A 23,378-nucleotide genomic window follows, 5' to 3' on the forward strand; every position below is an offset into this window, starting at 1 on the left:
ATTAAATTATAATTTTAGTATAGACAATAGTAGATTACATCATTTAATGTAATATTATAGTAGTTGTAATAATTTAAAACAAATGCAGTGTGATCAAGTTCTTCTGGTGGTGTCTTTAAGTATAGCAATAAAAAAAACGGTTACATTGGTTATTCATTATTGTGGTCATTATTAATTTTATTAATATTTTTCTGCAATATAATTTTTTTATCAAAAACCAAAGATCTGAGCGTAAAGTTCGTATTATATCTAGCAGACGCGGGTGAAAATGGAGGTGTACGGCTTTCAGTTCCGTCGGTGAATTATGACACTTTCCTCAAAATTTATCATTTGTGCCGTCTTTGATTCATCGCGTTAAATTTCCGCAAAGTGCGTTTAGCTGCGGCTACAACATCGTGTAGATATAAAACACCGCTTGGTTGAAAACAATCAAGCGCCGTCGGCTTCAACCGTCCTGCTGGCTGGCATCGGTGTTCATAATGGCGAAATTCTGCATCGGCGACATCAAGCTAGTCATTCGTGGTGCCGAGAAAGTAGCCCGAGCTCTGACTGACCACGAAGTGCAGAGGCTCAGACTGGCATGGAAAAATTCGAGTGTGCGGGATGTCTCCAACAAACTGGCCATGAGCGTCGAAGACCGCCTCAGCTCCACCATTGCCAACCCCGAGAAGACCGCTGTAAGTTAATGACTTAATTACATTTTAATTTTCACCTCCCTTAGCTTCAACTAGAGGAACTCAGCTGTGCGCCAGATGCAACGCTACTCTTTGTGACGTCACTGCTCGCTGCCCTTTCATCTGCTTCTTAATTATAGTTTTTACAGTGCGCCAGTTTGTGTTTCTGGAAGAAAAGCACCAAAGTACGTGTTGCGCAATCTGGCAACATAGCATAATCGTTGCTGTAATCTAAAAAGTTGGCATTAAAACCAGAAATATAAATTTCCAGAATAACTGATCACAATGAATCTTTAAAACATGAATCGAGGATTAAGTCATTGGTTATCTGTTCCAAAGACGGCAAACTTTGTATCGTGTTTTAGTTACTTAATTGTTGACATTATAATACTACTGCATGTAAGTGTTTATATATATATATGGTACGTTTTTGTCCTGTACTTGCAGCTCGAAGCTGGACAACTACTGTCCGAGACCGCGCAAAGACTCTCCATGATTCCCGAAGGCGTCAGACAGTTCTCAGCCTACTCCCTGCAACGAGCTCGACGTCAACACGACTTACACTCTCAACCCGAAGATTCTTCACCGAGGGACTACACCGTGGATGGAACTCACCTCGGTTATTTGCCAACTACGAGCTTCTCCTCTACAACCAATCACGGCGTGGAGAGTGCCGTCAACAGCTCCCCCACCTTAAGCTTCCAGCCCACGGCAACGCTAACGGATCTGCCCAAACCGACGGACAAGGTCGCAGCAGCCGTCGATTCTCCGGCGTTCCAGCCTGTCCCCCCTCCGACGCCGTCGACGAGTAAGACGAAAAGCAGCAGGCCGAAGAAAGCCGTCCCAACACTCATGGTAATTTCGCCACACTCTAAACAACTCCCGAGTTGATAAGGTTTAATCTGACTGTGCCTTAATTGCCTCGATAGTCTCCTCGTGTTTAAGGGGGTTGACTGTCTTTTTCTCGCAGCTGACCGAGCAGTCCAAGGCGACCAAGGTGCCCGCTTCGAGGGTTGGGCGTCTCTTCTCTTATGGAAGTAGGTAGCACCCACAATTTGCACGGGAACTTGCCCCACGTCGTCACCCGCAAGGTGCAAGCTTGCACCGATCGTACGATGCATTTAGTTCCTGGCAGGTCGAGAACTGCAGGGCTGAGTTTCAGTTGTTTTGCCTCGCCGATGGCGCTTTGGCATATTGTGTGCGTCTTGCAACAAGCATGTACCAGAAGTCGGCCGTTCAAAGGAGGTGCTTTGCCGTTTTCATCTTGTCAGTGACTATACACTCCGTGCGGGAACTATAGGGGGCGCTTTGAAAAACGCGCGCAGCGCCGCTAGCGGAGGAGCTGGCGTTCGACTGTGAGGCGCGTCCAGCAGCCTGCGGCGCCTTTTCGCATGCCAAGCTGTGGCGGCGGAAGCGCGCACGGACGAAACTTTTGCTTTTTGAGCCGATAAGTTGAGGGTGACGTTGCACGAGTGCTGGGGCAGAAGGGCATTTAGCTGTACTCCACTTCTTATATATTGAGTTTGAGTCGTAATTAGGAGTAATTTCTCTAGTTGCGGCCGAAAAAGGAGTTGGAGTAATTTTCCGAAAAGCAAGACGGCCGCCACCTTAATTGCTCTGAGTGGGAAATTTATTTCGCTCATCGCTGTAAATTTAGGACTGCTGGAACGATGATATTTGGAGGCGAGTGAGAGGTTTACGAAGTTTGTGCACGAAGTGTGCCAAGTTTCATTAAGACAGCTGGTGTGAAAGTTATGTTTCTAACGAATAAAGAAATAAAGCTGTACGGGGGTATCCAATATTGGACCCAAAATGTTGTGTTATAGCGGGCTGTGCAAAGTGCAGATTTGGGCACACTGGTGCTTGGACTTGACAGTAACATGACACAGCACTTATTATACAAAAAAAAAAAAGGTGGCATAAGGAAACCAGGTGAAAATTTGGTTTGGGCGGCGTAACTCAATGGGAACCGGGTTTGATCATGAAAAGGCTGTCAAGAGAATACCACTGGTTGGGGGAGTGGAGACTTTAGAGGTAGGAAGAGACTAGTGGACTGCACTTCCAATTGAAACAACTTTACGAAAGGTGGTTCCAAAGCCGAGAAAATAAAGTTGTCGGCCAACACACGGTTTGGCCGCCAAGGGCTTTTGCGGTCAGCTGTTGTGTAATAACCTGTTGTGCGAGGTGCTGATTTTCGGCGCACAGGTACTTTGACATGACCGTCACTTGGCACAACACTTATTATAACAAAAAGATTTGGCATAGCGAAACCAGGTGGAAATTTAGTTTGGGCGGCGAAACTAAATGGGAACTGGCTTTGACCGTCAAAGGCTGTCAGATAATACCACTCATCGTGGGAGGTGCACACTTTACAGGTAGGAAGGGACCAGTGGAGAAAAAAGAAGCCGAGAAAAAAAATTTTGTCTACAGAACTCGGGGTGTCAGCGTTTCCACATCCAAAAGGAGGCTGGTCAAGAAAGAAAGCACACAACATAAACTTCCATACTCAAACGTCCATTCTCCAGTGATTCCGAGTTTCATTGTTGTTTTCTTTAGATTTATATTTGTCACTTTTTTTACCTTTCGAATCTTTCTTCATGAAGTGCAGATTGCGTGCCATACTTGTCCGGAAATATCATCGACCCGTACGATGGGGACGAAACTTCTTTGGAAGGCATTCCTCCAACGAAATTGGCACTGCATACCTGCGAGTGTGGGTTTGTCCCATCGGCGCTGACACATGTAGGCGTTACTGGTACGAAAACAAACGCAGAGCGCAAAGCGGCAGTGTAGAATATGTCAGCCGTGCCGACACAGTGGCAGACATGATCGGGAGACCAAATTTCTCACATCGTACGGCACGGCTCCATCGTTGTCGCTGTCCTACAAAACATCGGCGAGGTGAAAAACTGTGAAACTTTGTCTCCACGAGATACGACGCAAAACTATTGAAGCACCTAATGACGTAGCACAGGCAGCACTTCATGCTGTGAACCCAGCGCAACCGCACCACTCCGACTTCAATGCGTACCAACGTACGCGGCGTGGTTTCGGTTTCGTTTTCTCGGGGGTTCTCGCTGCCTACCTTCGGTACCGGCCGCGCGGCGGCGCGCCAGTCGCGTCGCACGGAGTGTATAGTCTTCCTGCCTTTCTGTGTGCTACTTTGGTTGCCACGAGCCTTGACTGGCAATAAATATCCTTATTAATTTTTGTTTCCACCCACTTCCAACACCTTTGTTGCAACATCGCCTTCATTGTATATGAATGCGTCTGAAACCCAGGGTTGCTGGTAAAGGCTGCAAGGGCACACGTGACCGACCTTACATGTGCATCGCTCGCTCGTTCGTTCAAACTCGGAACGTCCTCAACACATGTCGTTTCATGCTCAGCAGCTTTTATTTCTACCCATTGCGTGTAGAGTGCGGACAAAGCTTTCTCATTTACCAGAACATTTACAGATTATATTTCGTCGCCGAGGGTCGTCACGCTTTCATCGGGATCTCTGCAGGCCTGGCGGCAGGACTGGGCATGGGCGCGCTGGCGGAAGTGGCCCGTCGCACGCTGGGTGCCTCGAACAACCCGGGCCAGAGCCTGGAGTCTGCGGTGCTGGGCGACAACCCTTTCCTCACCCAGGCCAACGTGAACCGCATCGTGGACACCCTCTGCAAGGTCAGGGGGGCCGCACTCAAGATCGGGCAGATCCTCAGCATACAGGGTGAGTGGGGAGAGGCTCTCGATAGGGGCATAGGTGGGTGAACAAATTAAAAAAAAAAAAAAATAAACTCGTAAAAACAAATTTCTGAGTGCTTGGGTAGGACACGTATGTCACAAAATAAATTTAGCGCAATATTTACGTTACTAGAGTTATTTCAAGTTATGAGCAATTCCAAAACACGCTTCAAAACACACATCTATTTTGAGACATCGACCCTAAAGTAGGAGCCTGTTTCGGAATCGCTCAAATTGCCTCGTGCATGGCCGAAAGGAAATGCCACTCCACGTGTCTAGAAGATTCGCATTTACTCTCACCCCAAATGTTCGACGCTGCAACAATCTAGGCCAAATGTTCGAGATACTGACTATAGTAGATCAGTTGCAAGTAGCGCGCTGTGTTGTTCATTTGTGTTACTTGCCCGTTGTTTTTAGCACTATTACCTTCGGAAATATGGATCACCAACTAGCCCAAGTGCATACCCTTGTGTAGATATAAAGAGCCCAGCGTGACCTTGCCAACTCACTCTCGGACTCTTGCACTAGCCAGCTGTCACGCCGACACCTCAACGCTCATTCTTTCTTAAAGGACAACTCCGCTCAATTCCAGGAATTTCTGGGTTTTTGGTGATTATACATTAAGGTATACTAATAAACGGTTCGACGTCGTTTGTTTCTCAAAAAAGGAAATATAATTCTTGTAATCCTTCTTTACTCCTGATCACAAACCGAAACCGAAACTGCGCCCGCGCCTGGCAACATTGGTCCCGCGTCGTCATAGTCTGGGACAACCCACGTGGTACGAACGTCACCGCACGACCTCGCCGACCGCGCGGACGGACGGATCGGCGGAGCAAGCGTCGTCGCGCCGTGTCGTCTGCTCCACGGTCTCTGCTATCCAACGACGTGTGCACTACCGCGGCCACAGAGTGTTTTGACGCAGAGAAAGGCAAGTTGTTTTAGAGTTATGTTTTGGAACCATTAGTAGTTGAAGTTAAGTAAACCACTCGTAATATGCCAGGCATCGCAGCACAAAACGTTGCTCCGAGACGCAGCAGGTTCGGTCTTCCCGACGACGAGCGCGGAGCGCTCGCTCAGACGCTCATCAGCGCATGCGCGTTTTGGATCACGTGGACATCAGTATGCACGCTGCTGGCGCCGCCTGTAGGCTGCGCCTCAATAAAGTAAAAAACAAGAAAAAAAGCGGTCCCAGACTATGACGTGCGGCGCAGTGTTGGCTGCGCCAACACGCGGTATTGACTGCGCTGTTCTCTGCGCCGCACATCGGCCGCTAGAATTAGCAGATTTCGGAGACTTGAGGCATCTCAAACTTTGTTTACCAGTTTAACAAACTTTTAGGCTTAATTACATCGTAAAACTTGACGTGTAGTCTTTCTAGGTGATACTAAAGAGAACTGCGTTGTTTTTTCAGCATCGAAAATGAAGCGGAGTTGCCCTTTAATTCCTTAACCGCTTGTTTTGTTTCTGCAATTTTTTGTTCTAAAATTTTATTTTTATTGCACGTGCGGCGTGGGCTGCCTGTGTCTCCACAATTGGTTGCCATCCTTAAAAACGTGTACAATAAAAAAAACAAGGGTTGCCATCTCTGAGCAGCGCCGCAAACTAAGCTCTGAATGAGCCTGGGTCGTCCAAAACAGCCAAGTGGCGAGGTAGGCTGTGCGGACGAGCTAGGCTCGTCCTAAATGGTTTGGGGACGGCTTTAGGTGGCCAAGTTAGGCTCGTCCAAACCGGTTTAGGAATTAACTGGCACAAGTTTGCCGATTAAACCTTTATTTTCAGTTTTACGCTTGTCGATCCTTTTCCATTTATAACAGTGTGAGTTTTGCAACTAAATAATGCGCTAAAAGATCTTTTTTTTTTGTGACTACGTCTGCGATTGCAACTTTTTTCTGTGATTGATTTTCTATACACCAGCCTCGGTGTGGTGGGTGACTTACCGTGACAAGAGGCGCAGCTTTTTTTGGCTGAGTCTCTCAGCCCTAATCTCTAATCTAAATCCGAATCCCTCTAATCCCTAAAGAAGCTGTGTTTTGCTCTATGGGCTGATTTCGGACGGTTCTTCTCCAAACATTCTTGCTTGCCCATTATAATTGCCTCTTTGCTGCATCATTATAATTGCCTCTTTGCTGCACCGAGACCAGTGTCGCTAAATGTCTACAGCAGGTCCACCTCTCGATGTATAGACATTCGCGACATATGTTTTTTTTGTTGGCTTGGACGTTGTTTTGGATTTTATCTTTGTCAGATCTGTGATTTGTGATTCCCTCCCAACAGACAACACCCTGATCAGCCCGCAGATGCAGGCCATCTTTGAGAGGGTGCGTCATTCGGCGGACTTCATGCCCGAGTGGCAGATGGAGGTACGTCACGAGTTTCCCTGCCACACAAGCCCGCTTCATTTGTGGCACAAGTTCCCCCATGAGACCGGTGCCCATTCAGCGTACGTCAGACAGAAAGCAAAATTCAGTTTCGTAATAAGTGTCACTTCTAATCTTGCTGCACAGGTGTGACTAGATGGCACACTCTTTTCGTGAAGATATGAAAGGATTAACTTGCTTCGGTTAAGACTCAAGAGTCACGAATCAAATGCAAAATCATCTCAATAAGCTGCAGGACCTTTTCAACCCCTCTTGCATAGACTTTATGTAATAAATTTAGCAGAAGAGGCCTGCCATCGTCCCCTGCATTTTGTAGAAATGCATGGTAAGAAGAGACCGCCATCGGTGGACCCAGATGTGACTTTACTAAACAGAAAAAAAGAATGGTAAAATATTGGATCATTTTTAGTTTTATTGTTTGGCCATCATTTTGAAAGATTGCTTGCAAAATTAATATATTGCAATAGGCTTCTTATGTGCTGTTTCATTGCATTCTCAGTGTGAGTACAGCAGTGGATAGCATCGCATTAAAGGGATACTTCAACGAAATTTCAAATATTCCCGTCGTGTTCAAAAATAGGTTGAATATGATCCACAATATCCGTAAATGACAATCGCACGTTTGTATTTTGATCCTGGTGGCTGTATTTTTTGTTATAAACAGCACCACTCTGGCAAGCGCTCGGAGAAGGCCCAGCTTAGAGCACGTGACATCCAACGCAATCATGACGTAGGTCGTCTCAAGATGAGCAAAGCTACGGCGAGGCTGACGTAGAGAGGATGGCCTAGTCGTTCCAGCCACCGAAGCAGCTGCTTTTGTACAAATTTTGAGTGACGGGTTAATCTTCTATAATCTTCTAGGGGGACAATAGCGACTTCTGCGACACACAAAAGGGATTCGCGGGAAGAGGGGAGTTGCTCCTTCCCCCCTTCTCGCGTCGTGGCCGAAGACGAGACAACCTCCGTCACTAGCTGTCAAGGTTCCTAGACGAGCATTACAAACGAGGCGTTAGCAACATCCACCAGGTGCTCTTTGCTAATTGTTTAATTCGTTTTAAAATTCCTTTTCGAGACTTTTTTTAACAAGATATTGGTATGTTCCATGTGATACTGCTCTTTTGAAAACATATAGACCAAAAAAATGAGCACCGAAATTTCGTTGTAGTATCCCTTTAAGGCATTGTTAATACAAAACAAAGAGTTGTCAGTGTTAACATAGCCTAATGAAGGTAACACCATTGCTTTCTTTGCACAGAGGGTGCTCATCAAAGAGTTTGGAGACGACTGGGCCAACAAGGTCTCATCGTTTGAGCGCAAGCCATTTGCAGCTGCCTCTATAGGACAGGTTCACCTGGCAACCCTACACGACGGTCGAGCTGTTGCCGTTAAAATCCAGGTGAATCCAGGTTCGGTTCTTTTGCGCGAAACGACGACTGATCAGGCTTGCATCTCCAGTACCCTGGGGTAGCCGAAGGAATCAACAGTGACATCAACAACCTCATGACAATCCTCAATTATTGGGACATCATTCCCAAGGGTGAGTGAACTATAAAGTATAATATTTAAGCTTTTTTTTTTTGGATATTAAGAAAAGCGTGGTGGTTGTTTATATAGTTGTCTTGCTTTGTGCGGTGATGTTCAGAAACTAAACTTGGGAACTGTTATTTTCGATCCTGAATCGCAACCTCTAAATTTCAAAAACTTTGGGAACCATTATTGACCCATTCCACACAAAGGGTTGACTCGTAAATTTGTTTAACTTTGAGCAAATTAGTACACTATGTCCTTACAAAAAGATTTTATATCACCACGGAGCTTGTTGTAAGGGAGTCTCTGTTCCCCGCTGACTGAAACATTCTAAAAAGAGCCACAGTTTGTTTAATTACTTTCGTTGCAATACATGCCTGTAGTTGAAGCTCAGGTGACGTGCTCCTGTAAGTTACTTTTGTTGCAGTACATAGATGTCATGCAGAAAGTTCAGGTGGATTTAAGCGCCTAATGGCTTTTTTTATTTGTTTATATGGTGCAGTGGAGCTCAGGTGACTTTTTGTTCCTAGAGGCTATTTTTCTGGCAGTATATGTCTGTCATCTGTAGCGCAGTGAAGTTTAGGTGACTTTGGTCTCCTAAAGGCTACTTTCACCGCATTACGTGCCTGCGATGCAATGAAGCTTAGGTGATGTCTTGCACCTATAAGCTGTTTTTGTTGCAGTACATGCTTGTCAAGCAGTGAAGCCCAGCTGATTTTGGACTTCCATAGGCTGTTTTCATCGTAGCACATGGTTGTAGTGAAGTTCAGGTGACAGCTTGGTTTTGCAGACTTTTTTTGTTGCAGTACAGGCCTGTCGTGCGGTGAAAGCATACACGAAGAGCGCTCTCGTGTTTAGGAGTGGTTGGGTGCTCAATGTGCCTCCGTCCCCGTCTTCCAGGCGTCTACATAGACAACTTGGTAGCCGTGGCTCGCAGGGAGCTCGCATGGGAAGTGGACTATGTCAGGGAAGCCAAGTGTGCCAGGAGGTTCAAGTATGTGACTCCAATGACGGGTACCCTACTATGAAACGCGTGGCCAATAGCGCAGAGATATTAATGTTGCCAAAACAAATACCAAGAATTTTCATTGCGATAAGTGTAAGACCTCTCAACAATCTTGGCATTCATTCAAGAACACCAATTAGTGGAAAGCCAAAGCCGAAAAAATCCCTGCAGCTCGATGTTGATAAAATGCTCTGTTAATATTTCGCTGCTGTGCCATGCATTTGCCAAAAAAAAAATTACCAAAACCACGAGAGTAGCATAAAGAGTCACTTCGGTTGTTTTAGTTGCCAAAACTATAGGTTCGCATTTTCTTTATATCAACATATTTTTTAATCTTTTGGTGGTCGTAAAATATTTGTTGTGTACTAGATTTTGTTGTTTTAATTAATGAAGATGTGCCTCAGGCGGTTGATTGCTTTTCAGATATTCTGAGATGCATATACTTGACTTGGGAAGAGATATGAGGGGGATGCAAGCCGATTTTCACCGGGTGGTTTCTGCGGGGAGAAAAACAACTAGATTTTGATCCGTGAAAATGTTTTCTTTATGGTTTGGCCCAACGCATTTCCTGAAACGTCTAGGAACACACAATTATTTCGTTAGTGCCGGCCCTTCTGAGGTACCACTCAAAACGTAACATTGTTTCCTCGGAAAGAAAAAAAAAAAAAAAAAAAAAGCCATAGGTCCGGTTGTTGTGTGCATCTCAAAAGGTGGAAACTTCTGCCAGTGCCACATAGCCAATAGTGTGAAACTATCTGGATTAAGATCTGACCTCAAGCTCTTTGCCTCTGTGCTACCCTGTTCCGAGTTACCACCGTTTTTCTTCAGGGAGCTGGTGCGACCCTATCCCGAATACTACGTCCCGAACGTCATCGACGAGCTGTCGTCGGGCCAGGTGTTCACGTCGGAGCTAGTCAGCGGCATACCCGTCGACAAGCTGGTAGACAGTCCACAGGAACTAAGGAACAAGGTATACTTACTACGCTCCACCTCCCAAGTTACTAGTCTGATATGTGCAGGTTGCAACATAGCACGAATAAGATTATTGGTAGTATTAATTTTTATTTCTCTCGCAGGGCTGCAATTTTTTTATAAAAAGACTACCAGCGTTAACTTAATTTGCTATGTTGGACTCGAACCTAGTGGTCGTAGGTTGTAGTTTTCAGCACCTTACTTTATTTACAAAAAGTTTCGGTACTTCCTAGGCAACTGGCTGACCTCATATTGTACCAAGAGTTCATTTAAGGGGAGCGCTCTTGCCTTTAAAGAAAAAAGTGATTCACCGATCAATTAGCTGGTTGATGTCAAGTTTGCATTGTGCCATGTAGTGTATCGTAGTATGTGCAGTCTTCACCTGAAGCAGCTTTTAGCCATGGTCGAACTTTTGCAGCTTTTGTTTTTCTTGCATTCCTCGGTGACCAAGTGGATTATCTGCTGCCGAGATAAATTCATTTTCGTTTCTTTAGATTTCAACTGTTCATTCTGGGAAGAAGCGTTTAATAGTTGAAGAGAAATGGAAGTCTCAGAAATTTCTATTCAATGCAAAACCAGGATGCATAGACAACAACCTAGTATTTCAGTTCCATGCTATAAAAGCGTTAAAGGGGCACTGACACCCCAAAGGTCGTATTTATTTTTATTGTCTAAAACGATGCAAGTTGCAGTCATAGACATGCAAAAAAAACCGCATCGCGAAAAAAAATTTTTTTGCGCGCGCGCGCGCCTTTTTATTTTTGCCGTTTGATTTTCCCGCGTCTCGCCTCCTCGCTTCTTTTGATCGGTGACGTCAAAAATCAGGAAATTTAGAAGCTTTGTAGGCGACATCTCTATAACATTTAATTACGGCAATCCTAAAACATGTTTTTTAATGCAATTGCGAACGCACTACGGCCCTTCTTTTTGAAATACCAAAAATCGGGAGTTTGTTGTGGTGCCGTCTCCTGGATTTGTATCCTCCAACGGAAAACAGGCGACACCGCTCAAAACCGGTCCGCCGCAACGCCGGGCGCTCGCTCCTTTCCTCCTCGCTTTGGGTCGCCATGGCAACAGCAGGGAGTGGTGAAAGGAAGTCGACTCTCAGGTCTCCGCGATTTTTGACGTCAAGGCACCGGCGCCGATCGCGCGGGAACTTCGAATTCGGCATTTGGAAATTGTTTTTTTACTTCACGAATACTGAATTCCCAAATCTCAAATTTTGAGGGTAATGTCCCGGCATCGTTTTCAATCGTTCCGGATAATAAAAAAAAATATGATTTTGATGTGTCAGTGCCCCTTTAAAAAAAACATTTAAAAAAAATGTTTTTTTTTAGGCACGAGGTGTTCACGTCAACCTAGAATTTCGAAGTGTGTTTGTGGAGTTAGAGTGCTCCAAGTATATGTGTCTTGACTGTACCTGCCCAACAGGTGTGCTACCTGCTGCTGAAGCTGTGCCTCCTTGAGCTTTACGACTTCCGCTTCATGCAGACCGACCCCAACTGGTCAAACTTCTTCTACAACGAAGAAACCGGCCAAGTGAATAACCTTTGAACCATCTCAAATGTCGAGCAACAGAGACATGAGGATTCGTGCAAAACTTTTAGCATTGCTCTTTTTGGCTGGCACAACTTTCAAACAGATCTTGGAAGCCAGTCATGCGTCGGGATCTTTCGACCAGATGCTTGTAGCGGCTTCGTAGCTTTTTGTGGAGTTCAGGCGGGCACGAGAAAGGTGTCCTTTATTTTTGGCACCACCAGAATCTGCCGAGGTTCTGTCGTGTTGAATAGCAGGGTAAACTGATAAAGCACGAGAAATTATTTGTTTATAATGACAATAGGGCTACCGTGAAATACCACAGAAGCACCCACTTTGTTGAAGCACCCACTATTTACATTTCCCAAACTTGGGAATTTTGCAAATCATACGTTAACCACCTGATTTGGTCGGATAAGTCCCCATATCTAGATTAAACCAGTTTCAGTGAAAGTGGGTGGGATCTCCCCCGGTCTTTTACGGTAGGTTGGTGCAGCCGTGCCTGCAGTTTTGTAGCTAATCTAATCCTTTGAGAAGAGAGATTTCATGTACGAAACATCACATGTGGCATATAATGTCGCACATGGTGTCACGTGCCAGCGAGAGATTATTTTATGTCCCACGTGACAAGCCACATGACAGGATATGACGTCTTACATGCGAGATATCCTATGAAAGTAAGGCGCGAAGCTGCATCGGCGACACGTGAAACGTTGCGGCAACTGTAAACGTTCCACGCAATTTTTGTTCCGCGTCAGCTAATGTTGCTGGACTTTGGAGCCTGCCGAGAGTATGGCAAGCCATTTGTGGACAAGTACATCCGCGTCATCAAGGCCGCCGCCGACCGCGATGAGAAGAACGTCCTCAAGTATTCCCTGGAGCTGGGTTTCCTCACCGGATACGAAGCGAAGGTGAGCGCCTCGAACAATCTCGTCACAAATACCCCAAACCATAACAAATAAAATTAGGTTCGAGGTTGTGCGTCGAAACGAGTGCACAGTTCGACCTGCACCGCCGCCACCGGCTTCGACGTTAGTGTCTACCGTGCTGGCGTGCCAGCATGTAATGCACATCCAAGACCACTGTACTGACAAGACACACTTTACAGCAGAAGCTGCCGTTCAAGGCATCCCATTCTTCCCATTGTGGAAGTGCCCATGCGGCCAATCGAAAAAATGAAAGCCGTTTACAACTCCCCGTAACGCCAGATTAGAGCGCAGCTCTTGAGGAGGAGGATGGAAGGGTACTGAGTAATAGGGCGGTAGGGTACTGAGGGATAGGTGACTCCCTGAGGTCAAGTGACCTCGGGGGGGGGGGGGGGGGGGTCACATAACTTCAGGGGTGTCACATGACCTCAGCGGGGGGTCACACCACCTCAGGGGGTAACCCTTATGACCCTCGTGAGGGTAACCCTCGTGACCTTCGTGAGGGTAACCCTTGTGACCCTCGTGAGGGTAACTCTCATAACCCTAGTAACCCTTGTGAGGGTAACCGTCGTGACCCTCGTGAGGGTAAGTCTCATAAGCCTCGTGGCCCTCATGAGAATAACCCTCGTGAGGGTTTCGAGGGTTGTTACCCTCACTAGGATCACGAGGGTTACGAGGGTTACGCGCAATTACGCCGATGCCCACGCCGCTCAAGCCGGAAACGGGCGCCTAAGAGTTGCGCTTTAAAACATTTCGGTTGCCCGTCAAACGGTACCCGGGTGGTCGAAACTCATCCTCAGTCGTCCTTGGCTTGCTTGGTCACCACGATAACTCGCAGTCCTATGTTGATGCAAGAGTCTTTTTCTAGACTTGAGTCGGTGGGCATTTTGCAGGTCATGGAGAGGGCGCACATCGACGCCGTGATGATCCTCGGCGAGGCCTTCTCGCGGGAGGGCGAGTTCAATTTCGGGACGCAAGACACGACGCGCCGCATCCAGAACCTGGTCCCGACCATGCTCCAGCACCGGCTCACGCCGCCACCAGAGGAAACCTATTCGCTCCACCGCAAGCTCTCCGGCATCTTCTTGCTCTGCGGGAAGCTCAGGGCCAACATCAACTGCAAGGAGCTCTTTGACGAAACGTACCGGCGGTACCGGTTCGACGACTGAGTCTGGGAAGGACGAGGACCCTTAATTACGCGCTTGTGATAGAGCGAGTTTCGTACATTTACGCGTGTCGATAGCAGCTGTGCACCGTTCTTTTCGATGGATGACTTCCGTGTCATTTTTGTAGGGCGGTTACAGCTGGGGACTGTTTTCCTAGACTTACGACCTTAGTGTTGCTTCTGCTGGTTGCAGCACAGGCTCAGTTTGTCCGGTTATGCGCCGTTTTTACCACTTACGGCACATAGTACATTGTTTTCTCGGTTTAGGTCTCGTGTCATTTCTGCTAATTACGATTAGATATTTTTTTGATTTATCGGTTGTATGTTGTCTCTGTAAATTGACTATGTCTGTGGTCTATCTTTTTAGATTTGGACCTGGCAGGGCCATTTGATTGAAAAAACTGCTTTTGTCTACCTTGACCTCGAACATGACCGTGCTGTAAGGGATCTGCAAAGACCCAGAAATTTGAGTTTCATCTATTCAGGAAACAGATTTGGCAATTAGCTAAATTATGAGCAAATTGCTGTTCAAAACAAAAACAAAACTAATTAAAGTTACCTTCAGAATGAATGGTCATTATGGTAGAAAGGTTACCAGTTTGTATTGTACAGCTTTGTTCATAGCAGTCCGAGAGCCTTGGCTTTCATATTCAGTGCACATACACTGGCGACTGATGTGTTGGCGCCAATCCTTGTTAGTCATTGCTTCACATTTTATGACAAATTAAATACGAGCAACGGAGCTTAGCTTTGAAAGTTTGAATACAACAGAAAAGTTATACAAGAGGCTGCAAAAATAAAGTTTGTATGCCCAGTTTTGTGTTCTCTTATTTTGCCTCCAGCATGCTATTCGTAGAGCACAGATAAGGCACTTGTAGGCAGACTGATGCAATAAAATTGAATAGGGTTGTGCGAATATTCGGAACTTCGAATAGTAGTTCCGAATAATACACTATTCGATATTTGCTTCGAGAAGAAGTGCACTATTCGCGTTTTTCGAAGTGTGGATTGCGTCGGGTTAGCCCCGTTGAGTGCGCTTCTTAGCGAGCACCGGTGCACTGCGGAGAAGCAATACCCGCGAAAGCGAGCTCCGCGGGTGTTGCTTCTCTGCATTACATCGGTGCTCGGTAAGAAGCACACTCAACGGGGTAACCTGCCGCGATAAACACTTGGAGAAGTATGAATATTGTCATTGCGTGCTTAGAAGAAAAGCATACATTCAAAGCGGGATGGTGCACGCGTGCCGTCTGCATTGAAAATAAATGGAAACTTTGTGAGTGTGTATGTCTACTTCGTAGTAAAAGTTTCAAAATTAAACTTACTGTTATGCAAGAGTATATATACTATGTTGGGCAGAGATGCCCTTACAGCCTGCATTCATCATGCCCGATTCATTCCCTCTTAACTCGAGATTAAAGAAAGAATATTTTATAAAGCAAGATTTGTAAATTCACTCAATTGGGTATAGTTGGCAATCTATAGGATTCATTTTATGTCAAATTTGTCGTTTACTTGCCATCCCAAGACATCAGACCTTCTTAGTCCACAGTTCATAAATATAGATAGATTAAACTTAGCTTTTAAATTAACAAGTGGAACAACCTTCACAAGTTTAGCTGGGTTTTCATCTAAGCATTACACAATGGTAGTGAAAGGGGTGGAAAAACTATTCAATTAAAAAATATTCGGCCAAAACCACTATTCGCTTCGAACTCAAAATCCACTATTGGCACAAGACTAAAATTGAACTAAACGCCGCTACGCCAAATTCAGTTATGCAGTCGAACCCACCGTAAAATACCGCGCATTGGCCCATCCACACTAAGCGCCTATCCCTAAATGTTTGACACCTGAAAAATATGCGCAGTACAAATATAGATAAAATGTGTGACCTAACAAGCTCCCATCCCCCACTTTCTTGCAACTATCATCAAATTTTGAGTGGGCGCTTGATCGGTACTTTACGGTAATCCTTTTGGAGCAGCTAAAAGTCCATTTTTGAGCAGCAAATGGAACTTTTGGAGCATAAGTTTATACTTTATTTGCATTCCTACCACTGCAAATATTATATCTTAAGATCAATGCATTAACCTGTCCATCAAGAGACATTCCTTACTTTGCCCTCCCACTTCTGTGCAACTTTTTGTTATCAACTGCACGGCAGGTTGGGTTCCCCCAAAACCGAACTAGATGTTGCAGAACAACCAGGCACGACAACAATATGCTGAATGATGAACAATATGAAATGTTGCGAATGCTTATTTTATAGCCTTGTGCAAATAGTGGATTTTGAGTTCAAAGCAAATACTGGTTTAGGCCAAATATTTTCAATTTGAATATCGAATAGTTTTTCCATGCCTTTCACTACCATTGCATAATGCTTAGACGAAAACCCAGCTAAACTTGTGATGGTTGTTCCACTTGCTCATTAAATGCTAAGCTTAATCTATCTATATTTATGAACTGTGACCTCCAAAGGTCTGATGTCTTCGGATGGCAAGTAAACGCCGGATTTGACATAAAATGAATCCTATAGAAATGGCCAACTATACCCAATTGAGTGAATTTACAAATCTTGCTATATAAAATATTCTTTCTTTAATCTCGAGTTAAAAAAAATGAATCGCGCATGATGAATGCAGGTTGTAAGGGCATCTCTGCCTAACATAGTATACTCTTGCATAACAGTCAGTTCAATTTTGAAACTTACTACAATGCAGATACACACATTCCCAAAGTTTCCACTTATTTTCAAATACAGCCGGCACGCGTGCACCATCCTGCTTTGAATGTATGCTTTTCTTCCAAGCATGCAATTGCGATATTCATACCTCTCCAAGTGTTTATCGCACCGATATAATGCAGAGAAGCAACACCCGCAAAGCTCGCTTCCGTGGGTATTGCTTCTCTGCAGTGCACCGGTGCTTGACCGGTGCTTGACCGGTGCTTGACCGGTGCTTGGTAAGAAGCGCACTCATTGGGCTAACTTGCTGCAATCAACACTTTGAAAAACACGAATAAAGTAGTTCTTCTCAAAGTGAATATCGAATAGTGTATTATTCGAAACTACTATTAAAATTTTGAATATTTGCACAACCCTATTATTTTAGTTACAAAGCCAAAGGAGAACCAAATAGTATATTCCAGGGAAATTGTGTTAGAGCAAAATAATTTGAGCACCCGAGTTGGTTTATTGAAGTCCAAAAAGTTGTAATAAAACAAATACTGAATTAAGAACAAATCTGTTGTAATCTGATTATTAACATTAATGACAATTTAATGTAGGACTTCATGAAAACAAAAATTGGCATTTCGAAGGATAAAAACAATCTAGTCATACTCATTAGCGTGGTTCCCAAGTTTCCATCCACTCCTCTAGCTAATGGAGTTCTAACTTACTCAGTTCACTGTGCCATCGCACAGATAGAACCTCTGTAAAGGTAATAACTAAACCACAGAGAGTCCATATCAATCTTCCCACAATGCACAAGTATCCTTGCTAAATCTCGAATTTGAACCAAAAAAAACCGACAGCCTTTCCACTTTGGTGAAGAAGGAAGACCAGTGAAGCTCTACTGTAGTGGGAATGAAGTAATGGCCAGCCACAAGTCGGCAAGCCAGAGTGCAAAGGCTCAAAAGGTTGCCGCCGTCGCTTATAGATGACTAGCTGTCCAGAGTTCTGTGTCATCATTTGTTTGCCGACGGACAAGATCCTCGGGAAACAAGCCCATAACAGCTTCACTGTAAAAGTCGTCAGAATATTGCAGCCTATCTTATACTATACAAGCTGCAGATTCAGAACTTTTTACTGCAAGGCAAAATTGTTACATCAATGTTTACCAAGCTCTTTTTTTTTTTTTTTTGTATATATACGGTATACATATATATCTAACGTTTGTGCAAGCAACGCCTCGCTTTGGAGAGGTGCTTTCCCCTTAGTACGTGGCAGCGCTGCGGTGAACCACGACACTCCGCGGTTTTCGTTTCACTGCAGTGCACCAGTGCATGGTGAGGAGCGCACTCAACGGAGCTACCTAACCCCAGAGCCTAACCCACAAGAACAGACCACGAAATTAAGAATATAGTGCGACCGACTTCCAAGCACAGTCAGTATTTGATACAAAGATTAAATCGAGTAGTTGTATGTTACCTAAAGAGATGCTGAACAGAAATTTGTAGCACACATAGCAAGGCTAGACCGATAGGCAGGACGCTGCAAAACACAAAAACATCACTCGTACAGCGGTATCTCTAAGGGATGGCCGTATTTTCGGAAAAGAAGTGCGCGATTGAACACGGCCGACGAGTCCCTTCACGCTGGTGAATTAACCGAAGGGAGGAGGAGAGAAGCGAGGCCGCTCCCCCTTTTTCTCAACTGTTCCAGGAGGATCTCATAGTCATAACCACCAGCTTGATCCCACATTTCTTTTCCAAAAATATGGCCATCCATTTGAAATAACAATGTACGAGTGACATTCTGGGGTTGGTAGCGTCCCGTTTAATGCTTCTGCAGCCTTATTGTGCAAACTTCAAATTTCGGTTCAATATTCCTTTAAGGTCACAACCAAAAGTTCTAAAAATTCGGACAAGCCTACCGTAACGATCAGGTCGCTTAGAGGGTCTTGAGCTATTTCATTTTCAGTAGTAATAGAGTGAAGTTGCATTTCGGCGCAACGTTGGCACAGATCTACCAGATTTTGTCGAAATGTAGCAGGACGTAGCAGGGCAAGCCCTCTGGCAATTTGGCACAAATGGTACAGCAATCGCATCACTGCAAATTGTGACAAACAAGGAAGCTTCTTCCCACTCGTCAAACTTCAGTGCAAGGTCTATGTTTCGTAGATGCAAAGCAAGAGACACGTTCCACCCAAAAATCGGTGCTCCACAAATGCTTTGGATCATTTTTGTGCACGCGACTTTTCCTTTGCCACTGACGAGCGAGTGCCAAAAGGAATTCAATACTCTGGCCCCGCAAGGTGGTCACTCTGCACAACGTCCCACATTGCACCAACTGCAGGGGAAAATGTGGGGCCGTGCCAAAGTATGCTTGGGCTGGCTCGTCCGCTCCATACGCCCCGAAAGCAGCACAATCCCTTCTCTCTTACCACTGCAAGTTCAGAAAACAAAAAATGAAGACAAAGCCGTCACGTCCCGTCTTGTTATTGCCCTGCCTCGTTTGCATTCCAAAACTGGAATACACTAGGCTGGGGGGGTCTCCAAACCCGGACCCGCGGGCCAGAACCGGCCCCCCTAAGTCTTCCAACAAACCCGCGGTCCTTTCAACAAAGCCCGGCCCGCAGCCCGCTTCTATCGGACCCATCGCTATAGGCGTAAAAAGAAGTGTAAAGAAACGGCGTCGCGACACGTTCCATATGTGCAAACGAAGATACCAGAAAGAACGAAACCGCATCGTAACACGGGTGCTTATTATTAATTAAACATTCATTAATGTCACCAGCATTGCCATTCTTTGCACCCTGCCTCATGTCAGTATCACTATATTAGAATTCCTTTGCATTCTCATGTACATTGTGCTTATAGTGTCCTCTGTCACAACTATTGCATGTTGTGGGCAGTAGTTTAATCATTCTAAATAGTCTTTTGCACTGAGCAAATGGGCCGAAGCCCCCTACACTTTGATTTATGCCTAGTGCGTTCCCTTGAAGACGATTCTTGCGTAATGTCATAATGAGCAAAATATTAAATTTCAAATTGACATACGAGCATTCATAAACCGAGTTTTTGTTGAGGGATGTCTTCCAAGTAAATGGCACTAACCCACCGCTGACAGCAGATAACACGCAAGGGTGTCCACATATTTCACGATTGTTCACAAAATCCTTAGTCACAGAAACAAATTTCCAGCAAATGGCTACCTCGGTGTAGGTGGCAGATTCATTTATTTTGTTACTGTTTTGCATCTGTGTGTTAAAACAGTTACAACTTACATTTGTAGAAGTAAAAACCTCAGATTTCTTACGCAAATATCTGAAAAGAGTTAAAGAACGTAGAGAAACAGGCAAGCAATGTTTCTCTACATTTAAATTGTCAGACAGGCAAGGCAAGTTTCTTTCGGCACAATTTTATTGTCTTCAACACGTCGTCTACAGCCTCTTGAGCGCAGCACTGGTGTCGAGAACAATGAGCAAACTGAACCGGGCACTCATACGCGAAACGGGGCGCCTGAATGAAACAACCGAGGAATGTTGCAATAACTTAAAAATGACGACGTCTACCGCAAGAGGAAAACCGCAACTGTGAAAACTGCCGCCAGCGGAGTTTTTTTTTTCCTCAGTTTTTGAAAACGTTCTGCATAGTGCAAACTTCCCTTTGACTTCCACTTTTTGTACAAGTGTCTGTGCAATACTGGCAACAAACTTTCGTTTCTTTTGCAAATGTCATACAGTAATGAGAGGCTTTCTGGAAATCCTACTATAACAATCTTGAGTAAGGCACCCTCATAAAACCAAGGTTTACTCGAAAGCCTCAGCCTTCGAGCCGCGTATAAGGCGTGCCAGTGCTTCTATACAAACATATAAAAAAACCTCTTCCTGCTCTTTAAGCCCAATCAAAATCGAGCCCACAAAATGTTGCGCCGAGCACGGCACAACTTGGGGGCAATGAGCCGTCTACAAAGCCGTGCATGTGCTAGATTGCAGAATAATTCGTTGCTGCAGGTGAGATCTTTCTCCTTGTCACAATGGTCCAAGTCGCTGCTGCAACAGAAAGCGACTTTTCTGAAATGTCTCAGCAATGCCATTGCTACAATGCTGCTCTGCAATGTTATGGCAGTGTTGCACAATGCTGCCATAATATCAAATATCCTCACATTAAATATCTGCTCTGGAACTGTTCAGCATTGCTGCAACTGTTCAGTGACGTTGCAATGCCACAGATTGATGACCTTGCTGCAATATCCCTGCTCAATACAATAGCAACATCACTGCACAACTTGTTGCAACATTGCTGTTCAGCATTGCTGCAACATTGCTACTCAACATTGTTGCAACGTTACTACTGCTCAACCCTGTTGCAATGTTACTGCATAATGTTGTTCAATGTTACTGCTCAGCATTGGTGCAATGCCACTGTTTAATGCTGCTGCAACTTGCACTGCTCAACATCGTTGCAATGTCACTGCTCAATGTTGTTACAACGTCAACTCTCGGCATGCTTTCCCACGTCCCTGCGTAACGTTGCAGCATTGCTGCCCAGCATTATTTCAATGTCGTGACCACACCCTGCAGCGCAGCATTGCCGCAACGTTGCGGCACAGCTTCCTGCCGGGTTCTCGACGCGACTCGACATCTCGCTCATCAAACTCTTCTCCTCGTCTTTAAAGCCGAGAATTACCGCAGTTACATCTCTTCGTCGAGATCACAGTCCCCGTCGACGCAGTCGTCCTCCAAGGGATAGTCTCCGATCATGAGGTCGATGGGCTTGACGAAGCCGCCGTACTTGGGCCTGCACTCGAAGTAGCGCTTCCCGGCGACGCTGCCGTCGTTCTTGCCGAGGGGGAGGTCGTAACGGACGCCCACCCAGACGCCTGGCTTGAAGTCAACCTCCCCGACAAAAGCAACGGTGCCACGCCGCCTGGGCTGCCCCGCGATGCCCACCACTTCGCAACGGTTGCCCACGTGGATCACCTGCGGGGGAAGGCACCAGAACGCCATTGGCAGTGACTTTTAAAGGCCAGTTCACGCACATACTACAGCAATAGCTCAGCACTGCAGACAGCGCAGATTTTGCACTATGTACTTTTCATTCAACTTCAATGTACCTTCCACTCCAACTTCAGTATGTCTTCCACTGCATTTCAGTGCACCTTTCGATGTACCTTTTAAATTTATTTATCTATTTATACTGAAGGAACATTTAAGGCCCATACAGGTCTGGGGCAACACAAATTTCATGCAAAAGCAATCGTACACAATGTGCGCAAGGTAGCGCGCACTTACAACAAAATGTACCATTTTATAACTCATTGCATCACAGTGCCAACAAACAGAAACAAATGGGATACATATTAATGTATCGTACATGCCTATTAAAAAAAAGGCATATCCAATAATACTCTAAAAATGCAAAAGATAGATTGATAGGCGCACTTAAGTGAGTGACATAAAACTCTTGGGAAATTATTTTTTTTTTCTTTTTTTGTAAGGAGATTTATTGTTGTGTTGAAAGACTACCCAATCAATATTTTTCTAGAGTCACATACATTTTTAAGTAAAAAAAAAAAAAAAACGCAACTGCACGAAACTAAAATCGAAACTGAAATGAGGAGGAGGAAGAAATATAAAGGAGGAGAGTGTTGCCAGGAATCATGTGACTGAGCAACTTTTTTTTTTTTTTAGAAGTATTTTTGGTTTTTTAGAAGCAACAAAAATAGGTATAATATTTTGTTTCTATTTTTTATACTGAGTGTGCACCTTCGATGAACCACAACTTAGATTATCTTTGGTGGTTGTGTGTAAACCATAAAAAACGGCACGTGACCACAACACAAACTGGTCAGTTCTCGATCGGCAGTTTCCGGGCGGAAAGAAAACAAATTTTGAGTCACAAATTGTGTTCTGGGTAGTTGGCCTCTCAAATGCCACGTACAAATAAAAACCCAGGAGAGCATAAATAACCTACCAGTGTCCCTTTAAATTATTTACTACCGACTCTCTCCAACTGCCAGAGGAAATTAAGTTATTATTACTTTGGAACGGTCAAATTACTTTGTTGCAGTTAATTCTTCTTGAGCGAGAAAAAGGTTTTAGGTAGTCACCATTATTTATGTTAATTTTAGCAGGGTATAAAGAATGGAAAAACTTCAGTGAGGTGATTGATCTTCTGAATTCAAGAGACTCTAGTGCTGCGTCATTCAGCATGGAGGCGACACTACATTTTCCATTTAGAAAGAGACGCTCCGCCTCAGCATGCTACACCCTCACCCAGTCGGGCCGCCCTTCGGAACTCACCTTGAGCACCTCTCGCTGCTTCTGCGCCTTCTCCTCCTCCAGGCGTTTCGCCCTCTCCTGGGCGTCCTCGTTGAACCGGCCGAGCCCGTGCTTCTGGAGGTAGGCCCGCATCGAGTTGTTCCGCCGGTTGTACGCCTCCTGGGACAGCTCCACCTTGGCCACCTTCGACGTGTCCCTGAACTCGTCCACGTTCAGCAGCGGGTCCGTGACGTGCAGCGTCAGTCCGTCCCGCAGGGCGGGGAACGACTCAAGCCGCGCGTCGTCGCCGCCCTCCACCAGGCGCTGCACCAGCTTGTCGCCCTCTGCGTCGCGGAGCTCCAGGCGCATCGACGCGGACGAAGCCCCAGTCAGGAGCTCCAACTTCTGCTTGAGCTCGCGGACGGTGTCTGTGACCGGGAACTTGCGCTCCAGGGAGTAGCCCCCCGTGCCCTCGGTCCTCACCAGGAGCTTCACGAACGATGGTATTGAGTCTCCCCGTTCGCACATCTTTTAT

At 45.4% G+C, this 23,378-nt stretch overlaps 2 protein-coding genes across 2 annotated transcripts; one reads left to right on the forward strand and one right to left on the reverse strand.

The window, feature by feature from the left end:
- The first annotated feature begins 284 nt into the window (after positions 1–284).
- On the forward strand, positions 285–14,731 carry LOC8035309 (atypical kinase COQ8B, mitochondrial). Its single transcript, XM_029976182.4, has 12 exons — positions 285–677; positions 1,122–1,529; positions 1,645–1,711; positions 4,183–4,389; positions 6,681–6,766; positions 8,040–8,180; positions 8,240–8,321; positions 9,212–9,305; positions 10,146–10,287; positions 11,721–11,828; positions 12,584–12,736; positions 13,645–14,731. Exons 1-12 carry the CDS (start codon positions 480–482, stop codon positions 13,918–13,920), a joined length of 1,962 nt encoding a protein of 653 aa, XP_029832042.3. The 5' UTR covers positions 285–479; the 3' UTR covers positions 13,921–14,731.
- Positions 14,732–19,982: 5,251 nt separating this feature from the next.
- LOC8035307 (tubulin-folding cofactor B) lies at positions 19,983–23,378 on the reverse strand. The gene is made up of 2 exons (XM_002411210.5): positions 22,886–23,378; positions 19,983–21,562 (listed from the first exon to the last, which is right to left on the reverse strand). Exons 1-2 carry the CDS (start codon positions 23,369–23,371, stop codon positions 21,275–21,277), a joined length of 774 nt encoding a protein of 257 aa, XP_002411255.4. The 5' UTR covers positions 23,372–23,378; the 3' UTR covers positions 19,983–21,274.

The sequence above is a fragment of the Ixodes scapularis genome, unplaced genomic scaffold (assembly GCF_016920785.2).
Source record: "Ixodes scapularis isolate PalLabHiFi unplaced genomic scaffold, ASM1692078v2 PGA_scaffold10__122_contigs__length_95168666, whole genome shotgun sequence".
NCBI classification, from domain to species: Eukaryota; Metazoa; Arthropoda; class Arachnida; order Ixodida; family Ixodidae; genus Ixodes; species Ixodes scapularis.